Source organism: Triticum urartu, chromosome 7, assembly GCF_003073215.2.
Source record: "Triticum urartu cultivar G1812 chromosome 7, Tu2.1, whole genome shotgun sequence".
Lineage (NCBI taxonomy): Eukaryota > Viridiplantae > Streptophyta > Magnoliopsida > Poales > Poaceae > Triticum > Triticum urartu.
In genome coordinates this window covers 657,471,369-657,480,058 of record NC_053028.1, presented here as the reverse complement: position 1 = coordinate 657,480,058, position 8,690 = coordinate 657,471,369, and the positions used below count along the sequence as shown (strand labels likewise).

At 50.5% G+C, this 8,690-nt stretch overlaps 2 protein-coding genes across 2 annotated transcripts; one reads left to right on the top strand and one right to left on the bottom strand.

The window, feature by feature from the left end:
- On the top strand, window positions 1-4,650 carry LOC125524269 (vacuolar-sorting receptor 6-like). Its single transcript, XM_048689347.1, has 10 exons — window positions 1-512; window positions 1,995-2,475; window positions 2,561-2,937; window positions 3,026-3,109; window positions 3,203-3,361; window positions 3,454-3,536; window positions 3,658-3,721; window positions 3,804-4,036; window positions 4,141-4,246; window positions 4,332-4,650. Exons 1-9 carry the CDS (start codon window positions 215-217, stop codon window positions 4,243-4,245), a joined length of 1,884 nt encoding a protein of 627 aa, XP_048545304.1. The 5' UTR covers window positions 1-214; the 3' UTR covers window position 4,246; window positions 4,332-4,650.
- A 416-nt stretch (window positions 4,651-5,066) lies between these two features.
- On the bottom strand, window positions 5,067-8,690 carry LOC125524270 (formin-like protein 5). The gene is made up of 4 exons (XM_048689348.1): window positions 7,686-8,690; window positions 7,443-7,586; window positions 6,383-6,568; window positions 5,067-5,434 (listed from the first exon to the last, which is right to left on the bottom strand). Exons 1-4 carry the CDS (start codon window positions 8,598-8,600, stop codon window positions 5,354-5,356), a joined length of 1,326 nt encoding a protein of 441 aa, XP_048545305.1. The 5' UTR covers window positions 8,601-8,690; the 3' UTR covers window positions 5,067-5,353.

The window sequence follows — 8,690 nt, the reverse complement described above, 5'->3', positions numbered from 1 at the left end:
ACCCCCTCCCCCCGTCCCTCCCGTCGTCATCATCTCGACCCCGTCTCGTCCGCCTCACACGAGCCCGCGCCCGGCAAGAGCCATTTCTTTTCTCCCCGGCCCACCTAACCTCGCTCCCTCCCCACCAAACGCCCCCTCGGCCGATCCTTCCCCCCCTCCCTCCACAGCCGGCGGTGCTATTCGATCGGTCCATTGATCGAGCTCGCGCGCGGAAATGGGTGGCGCGAGGCAGTTCTTGGCTGCCCTGCTGGCGGTTGCCGCGGCGGCGGCGATGGTGGCGCCGGCGCGGGGGCGGTTCGTGGTGGAGAAGAGCAGCGTGAGGGTGCTGGCGCCGGAGCACATCCGGGGCCACCACGACGCCGCCATCGGCAACTTCGGCGTGCCCGACTACGGCGGCACGCTCACGGGCGTCGTGCTCTACCCGGACAAGAAGGCCACCGGCTGCGCCGAGTTCCCGGCCAGGTTCAAGTCCAAGTCCGGCCGCCCCGTCGTCCTCCTGCTCGACCGCGGAGGTACACCCACCACAAGCTCGCTCAGCAATTATCTTCAGCTAGCCATTAACCCTGCTGATTTGATCGATTGATTCTGGCTCCGGCTAATTCTCACGGGGAAGACATTGCCGATGCGCGACTGACTATGCGAGCTTGAATTGTTCGACGATTTACGGTGCCGCCGAATTTATTTATTTTTCCATCGGTGATGTGTTAACTGGGAAGCTACTGGGAGTAGTACTAATACATTAGCCTGTTACGTACACATGTTAATTAATTTAGTGCTGGTGGTAGTATTTTAAACCTGTTGATGTAGATATATCTCCAACTCAGATATGAGAGATTTTCACAAGCTTTTAAATCTGCGGTGGGGAAAGGGACTTTACGAACAAAGATAACTTTTGCCGTGTTCCATTTAGTCAGTTGTTTTGTACTAAAAGGTAGTAGAATCAGGCGACTTTTCTTGGTTGAGTGTCATGTAAGTGGCCAAAAAATTCGAATTCAAACGAAATTTAAAAAAAAAAAGGTACCAAATTCAAACGCAAATCGTCCTACTGCTCGACGGTGGAGGTAAATACACGCTTTTGATGATGCTAGTCTATGATTTGCCTTATTAGTGGTTTTGGCTAATTCTCATGAGGAATGAACTGTTGAAGTTCATGTCAAAATGAGATTACTCAAGCTTAATTGCGCGAGCTCGATTGCCGACGATTTATGGCGAATTTGTGTCGATATCTTGGTAAATGTCAGAGCTATGCTATTGACGGGTTAAGTCAATGTGCTAATCTTAAACAGGCAAACATGCTAATTACTTTAGTGCCACTAGTCGTCTTTTTTTCCTTGTTTTATGATGTGGATTGGTCTCCAACTTAGATACAAGAGACATTGTGATCAGAACCTTTTTTAATCTGCGGTAGGGGAAGGGAATTCACAATTCTGATCTGCTAGTGGTCACTGGAAAAGGTAGAATCAGGCAACTTTTCTTGGTCGAATATCATGTACCCAGTCAAAATTTTGAATAGTGACGAAATTTGTTAAAAGAACACCAAATTCAAATGCAAATATGTGGAAACATGCCAAATTAAAACGGAATTTGTAAAAGATTAAGCTAATATTTTCCTGATGGATTATCTTCATTTGTTGGTGCCCATTTCATTTGATCCAACCATCGCAACGCACCTGATCACAACACTTCCACCACCAACTCGAATCAGTTGGTGCCGCAAGCAATTCCTTCAAGCCAAAGACTGCATCAGACAGACCAACTATCTGTCCAATCCTTGCTTGGTTAATCCCCAAGCAAAGAAAGAATTCGACATTTTCCTTCAAGCATCAGATCAACTACTATCTGTTTCATCATCCTTCCTTGATTGATTTCCAAGCAAAGGAAGAATTCCACACTTTCATTTTGTGTAGTAGTAACAAATAAAAAGATGAATTCTGGTACGGAACCCTGGCTGTAAATTGACAACAATTTGACTGGCGTTTGTACTGTCCCACCAGAGTGCTACTTCGCGCTCAAGTCATGGAACGCGCAGCAGGCGGGCGCGGCGGCGGTGCTGATCGCGGACACGGTGGACGAGCAGCTGCTGACCATGGACACCCCCGAGGCGTCCCCGGACACGAGGTACCTGGACAAGCTCAACATCCCGTCGGCGCTGGTGAACCGCGCCTTCGGGGAGTCGCTGAAGCGGATGGCGGAGAAGGCCGACGCCGAGGGCGAGGTGGTGGTGAAGCTGGACTGGCGGGAGTCGATGCCGCACCCGGACGAGCGGGTGGAGTACGAGCTCTGGACCAACAGCAACGACGAGTGCGGCCCCCGGTGCGACGAGCAGGCGGCCTTCGTCAAGAGCTTCCGCGGCCACGCCCAGATCCTGGAGCGCGGCGGCTACGCGCGCTTCACCCCGCACTACATCACCTGGTACTGCCCCGAGGCGTTCCGGCTCACGCGCCAGTGCCAGTCCCAGTGCATCAACCACGGCAGGTACGTACGCCATTGCCGGTCTAGGAAGCTTTCTCTGGTACCTGTCATGGCATGGCAAGGAACAATGTGGTTACCGGGTGTGCAGGTACTGCGCGCCGGACCCGGAGGAGGACTTCGGGGAGGGGTACGAGGGGAAGCAGGTGGTGGTGGAGAACCTGCGGCAGCTGTGCGTGCACCGGGTGGCGAACGAGAGCGGGCGGCCGTGGGCGTGGTGGGACTTCGCCATGGACTACAAGCTCCGGTGCTCCATGAAGGAGAAGAAGTACAGCAAGGCGTGCGCCGAGGAGGTGGTGGCGTCGCTGGGGCTGTCGCTGGAGAAGGTGCTGGCGTGCATGGGCGACCCCGACGCCGACGCCGACAACGCCGTGCTGTCCAAGGAGCAGGAGGACCAGATCGGGCGCGGGTCGAGGGGCGACGTCACCATCCTGCCCACGCTCGTCATCAACGACGTGCAGTACAGAGGTTGGTTGGCTGGCTGTCGCTGCATGCAGATTTCTCCGGCGACGGGAGAGGTGAGGGTTTGACGTGATGCTGTTGGTTGGGCGTGCAGGGAAGCTGGAGAGGACGGCGGTGCTCAAGGCGGTGTGCGCCGGCTTCAAGGAGGGGACCGAGCCGCAAGTCTGCCTCAGCCATGGTAGGCATCACCAAGGCCTTCATTTCCATTCCAACTGCCGGTCAGACAAGACGGCGAAACGACGATGAACTTCTGACGAGCTTTTCTCCGCAGACATGGAGACGAACGAGTGCCTGCACCGGAACGGCGGGTGCTGGCGGGACGAGGCGACGAACGTGACGGCATGCAGGGACACGTACCGGGGCAGGGTTTGCGAGTGCCCGGTGGTGAACGGCGTCCGCTACGACGGCGACGGGTACACCCACTGCAAAGGTACCTACCTACACTTTCCTCCACTCGACGGCGCTAGGAAAATACTGCTGGAGGTTTCACGGTGTGCTCATGTTTCTCCCCTGTTGTTTCAGCTGTTGGTCCGGGCAGATGCGCGCTGAACCACGGCGGGTGCTGGGCGGAGACCAAGGGGGAGCGCACCTTCTCCGCCTGCTCGGTACAACCTCCTCCTTCCCCTACTTCTAGCCTTCAGAGTTTCACTTAGGAAACCTCTGAACCTCATCGTCTACCTATGAACCTATCCATGATCTCTGCTAACCCATGAATGGTGGTGCCAGGACACGGCGCTGAGCGGGTGCCGGTGCCCGCCGGGGTTCCAAGGCGACGGCCACAAATGCGAAGGTAAGATCTCGCTCTGCCGATTCCTGGCTGAGACTGACATGAGACATGATCGAGAGAGGGTACTAACAGAGCCGAGTTTCAGACCTGGACGAGTGCAAGGATAAGCTGGCGTGCACCTGCCCGGACTGCCACTGCAAGAACACCTGGGGCAGCTACGAGTGCGGCTGCAGGGGCAACCAGGTGTACATCCGAGGGGAGGACGTCTGCGTGGCCAACAGCATGTCCAGGTTCGGCTGGCTCGTCGCCGTCCTCGCCGTCTCCTGCGCCGCCGGCCTGGGGGTCGCCGGCTTCATCTTCTACAAGTACAGGCTCAGGGTATGTATGTTCAGCACCGTCCTTCTCCCCAGAGCAAATGGTTAACCAAGAAGACCTCTAGTGCAACAGGGCAAAAACTGACTGTGTGTTTCATTTCCTACTAGTCGTACATGGACTCGGAGATCATGGCCATCATGTCCCAGTACATGCCGCTCGACAGCCAGAACAACGAGCACCAGCCGCTCCGGCAGCATGCTCCAGACGCCTAAGGTAATCAAATCATTCAACAGATGAATTGTTTTTGGGCACTAAAACATCCCTGAAAATGATTCAGGCTTCTGCATCTTATGAACAGGCAATAGATGGAAAATGGATCTGGGAATGAAAGCTTGCAGAGTTTTCATCAACCATACCCGGCAGATACTTTGCTATGATGCTTTTCAATGATTTTTTTGTTACTACAACTTCACTTTCTATATATAGAAGAAACAAGAGAACCATGGTTTGTACAAAGCAAGGCACAGGGGTGAGCTGTAGATACATAGCTAGGTAGGCATTTCTGCTCCCCTTGTGGCTGTGGATCACAACACATTAGACAGAATACTTTCACTAAGAACATACAAAGTGTGATGTACAATGGATTATAACCAATACCAGCACTGGTGTTTCTGTCATTTTTAAGGTCTGTTTTCTAGAATGCCCTCATCGGAACACCGGGGGCTCTACTGTGACATGTATCAATACTGTTGTAAGTGCTACAGTTTCAGAATCAATGGTAGGCATGCAGTTGATAACTTGGTACTTCTAGTAGGTCCTCACTGGTAACCCGACTTTATTAGTAGCTGCGTGAGCTACCATGCGTCGTCCTACAATCCATTCCATGGACAGTGGAGCATCACCAGGCTCTAGGTTTGTCCACGTCGATCGACGGGTCCATGATGTGATTCTGGTGACCCTATTTGGCCACAAGACTTGTGTACCCTGAAAACAGGACTCCATGCTGACTCCCTTGCCAAATAAATACCATTTTATTTCTAAAATGGTCAAAATATGTGATCCATATTACAAGAGGAAACAGACCACGCCACGATCATTCAAGCATCCATTATCTCATTAGTGCCTTAAAGAGGTAAGAGAGTTTCAGGGTTGTCATAAACAAATGGCGACGGCACTTCTAGAATCAAAATGATGATAGGAAAATCTCCCAAAAGAAATATCCACTTTCCCAGTGATTTTATTTGTCTAACTACCAGCCTGTAGAAAGAAGACGGGCTGCATGGATTGAATATAACATTACACCTTCTCTCAAAACAAGGAAAATCCGCTAAATCTTCTTAGGGGCTAAATGAGATCTTACAACAGTGTATCAGAAGCCTTTTACTTGTATTGCTCTGAAACTTCACGAACAAACTTGTCCATGAATTGACACTTCTTGTCAAAACCCCAGCCAGGATTATTCTGCAAAACACAAGATGGCACAGCCGAATAGTAGCTGAGTAGCAAGCAGGAAGCAGGTTCTGTCTAAGAAAACAAAAGATACGAATACTGAAATACATTAAGTATCAACACATAAATTATCCTTTTAAGGTACTATCTAGAACAGCACACTAAGATGTGAAATGCAAACGATTATCATCTTTTTCCTTCAAAAACTATGGAGACAAATGGCATTGCATATTTTGAGTTTACGATGCTAGCTGCAAATATTTCAATATGTGATGCTTACATATCCATAAGCAGTTTATAACAAGCTGACTTTTAGCATATGTGCTTAGCCAACTTCAAAGTTAGATAGTATCAACGCCCACTACGAGCCTTCAAAAACTATGGCCCTTTGGTTGTAAGATAGTTGTTGGTAGACTTTGCCACATAGGATTTTTGATGATGTGTCATGCAATAAATGAGGAAAGAGAGGAATGTTGTATGTACATGAACCAACACCCATTGCACAAGCTCCAATGTAGAATGAGAGAGCACCTTATTTATTATCTCACATCCTATTGGGCATACTAGATACAACCCATTGGAGATGTTGTACGTTAAGATGTTGGTTGATGACATGGCATATTTTACCAACAAGCTAACATACAAACTGTTGGAGATGCTCTTATAGATGTATCTGACACCCATAGACATACAGCTAGATAGGGGATGTTCAAAGACCAGAGTTTTTTTCCGGAAGAGATCACGGCCGTAGTTAAAATCTGTTTGATATCCTAACAGAAGGCTGATCTATTTTTAAACAAGGTGACTATTAATGGTTATGTTAGAACCAGCCAAATAAGACAAGAATCATGTTGCTTCCGTTACAACTAAACATTCAGCAGCTCAATTACTCAAAAGGCTAAATTGATTGACTCATGATACTATGCTGTCTAGAGCATCAGTTGTAATAAGAAGGCTAACCTTGAGAGAAAGTAAAGTTTTATCAGTAAACCGCTTTACTGAATTGGGTATGTTTTCTGGAAGAGTGTTGGCAACCCTTTGCAACTCCCCTTCTTGCTGTATTGCAGTTACGACATCAGGCCCGCTGTACATATCTATCAGCTCTTTCATATGGGGTGCCCTTTTCATGATATCTTCCACGGCATCCTAAGAATGATACAGTAGATTAGTGGGTCAGTTGAAACCCTAAAAAGAACTCATATGGCAGCAAAGTGAATGCAAGTATACAACTGTGAACTGCTAATGTATATATGTAATTTGAAATTTAGGGCACACTAAAAGCTGAATTCTAAAATCAGAGATGCTTCTTTCTACAAATCTGGTCAGTATCTGGAAAGTATAACCGTCTTACCATATTAATGATGAAACTATTGAGACGTTCATGCCTTTCTGGAAAGATAATCTACAAAACTTAAATCCAATGTATTTGGCAAACTACCTTTATTTGGAACAGGAAACTCATCTGATAGTTTAGCAGCTTAACCTTATCAGCCAGGTCGAACCAGAAAATTGACCTTGGAAAGTTAGATATTCTATGTGAACCTCATACTGACTCCAGATCATTTACAAAAATATGCATATCAGCTTATAACACTAGAACATTATCAAAGTAGATCTGAGATTTAACATCAAATCTACAAATACCTTTTCGACCACGATCTAGGTAGTTCTATATGTATACTACTGGACAAAGTTAGGGGAAGTTTGATTGCCAACACACGAGGATATAAATTGCAAACTGAAGCTGTACTATTTTGATATTATTCTCTGGTCCATAATTTATTTATCAAGTCTAAAGCAGGCATTCTTATATCATCCAAATAAAGATATGGACCCATTACGCAAGCTATAACAGCAAAGCAAGGTAAAAAAGCCTTGTCCAGTAGACTTACTCTGCCACACTCTGATGTATTTGGTTACTAGTTGCAGCAAATACAAGTATATCACACAGAAAATATCTATTTGCACAAACATTTCCAGGGTGAAACAGATATGGCATGAGGACAGTTAAACAAATCACCTGCCATTCTTCCTGGTCCTGGATGCCTTCATAAGCAACTATGAATGGCTTTACTTTCTGCAGCATCTCCTCCAATGACATAGGCGGCTTCTCCTCAATATCAGGATTAGCAAAGCTCACATTGTACTCTGGCTCAAACTCAATCTGCACACGCAAACATCCAAAGATAAAAACCCATCAGGGATCCAACAAGCACACATAGATCTTATAATTTTGATAACTCTGATGCAGTGCAGAGCGCACCATGTTATTGGTATGAATAGCGTTGAGAAGCGCGTCATCAATCGGCAGTGGCAGTGCCTCATCTGCTGCCTCATCGAACGCCTCGTCCCAAATCTTCATTTTCTCAGGCCCGAGCCGCTTCTCGAGTTTCTCACCATCAGCGTTGTCACCCAAGAAGACCTTTTCCCGCTCGTTCACGTCAGCAGGCCGACCACGGCCACCGTCCCGGCCACCTCCGCGGCCCCCACGCCCCCCTCTGCCGCGTCCACCGCCAGTATCGTCACGGCCAAGGAGCTCCAAAGCACGCTTCACAGCCTCCTGTGGCGCCAATCTCGGCTGCCCGCTTGGAGCCGAAGGGGTCGGAGCTTTCCTTGCCTCGCGGCTTCGAACGAAGCGGTTCTCCTCGGGGGCCCTGTCCACCGGTGGCTGCACACGCGGCACGCCGCGGCCCGCGCCGGAGGTAGGGATCGAACGCGGCGGCTCGGATGAGGAGGAGGCAGCGGTGGCTGGCGGCTCCGGATCGGAGGGGGGAGGGACGGAGTCGAAGCGCTTTGCGAAGGTGGGTTGCTTGGGGGCATCTTCGTCGGATGGCGGCGGCGGCGGGGGCAGCGGGGATCCGCGACCGCGGCCGGCGCCGGAGAAGGACGAGAAGGACGGGGTGGGGGGGGAGGGCGGGATCACGGGCTCCCCGCGGCCACGGCCGGCAGAAGATGGTGCTGCGAAGAGATCCGCTCCATTGTCGTCCTCGGGGATGGGGCTCCCGGGAGCGCGCGGCGGCGCGGAGGCGGAGTGCGGTAGGCCGCGCCCGCGCCCGCGCCCAGCGCCACCGCTGCCGCCGATGCCGGAGAAGGAGGAGAACGCGGCGGCGTAGGAGGAGGGGAGGTGCGCGTGCCGCCGGGCGGCGGCGGCGGCTGCGGCGGCGCCGATGCCTCGCATGGTGGTGGTGGGGATGGGTTTAGCGCGCGATGCAGGCTAGGGTTGGGGCTCGCGAGGTGTTCGACGAAATGGGCTGTGGAGTGGGGCCTG

Bases quoted from the DNA above. Each gene is read 5' to 3' on its own strand.
- LOC125524269 (XM_048689347.1), top strand. From the start codon at position 215: ATGGGTGGCGCGAGGCAGTTCTTGGCTGCCCTGCTGGCGGTTGCCGCG. The intron at 2,476-2,560 runs GTACGTACGCCA...CCGGGTGTGCAG, and splicing joins CAGTGCATCAACCACGGCAG to GTACTGCGCGCCGGACCCGG. The intron at 4,037-4,140 runs GTATGTATGTTC...ATTTCCTACTAG, and splicing joins TCTACAAGTACAGGCTCAGG to TCGTACATGGACTCGGAGAT.
- LOC125524270 (XM_048689348.1), bottom strand. From the start codon at position 8,600: ATGCGAGGCATCGGCGCCGCCGCAGCCGCCGCCGCCGCCCGGCGGCAC. The intron at 7,587-7,685 runs GTGCGCTCTGCA...TTGCGTGTGCAG, and splicing joins CTATTCATACCAATAACATG to ATTGAGTTTGAGCCAGAGTA. The intron at 5,435-6,382 runs GTTAGCCTTCTT...TGTGTTTTGCAG, and splicing joins AAACTTTACTTTCTCTCAAG to AATAATCCTGGCTGGGGTTT.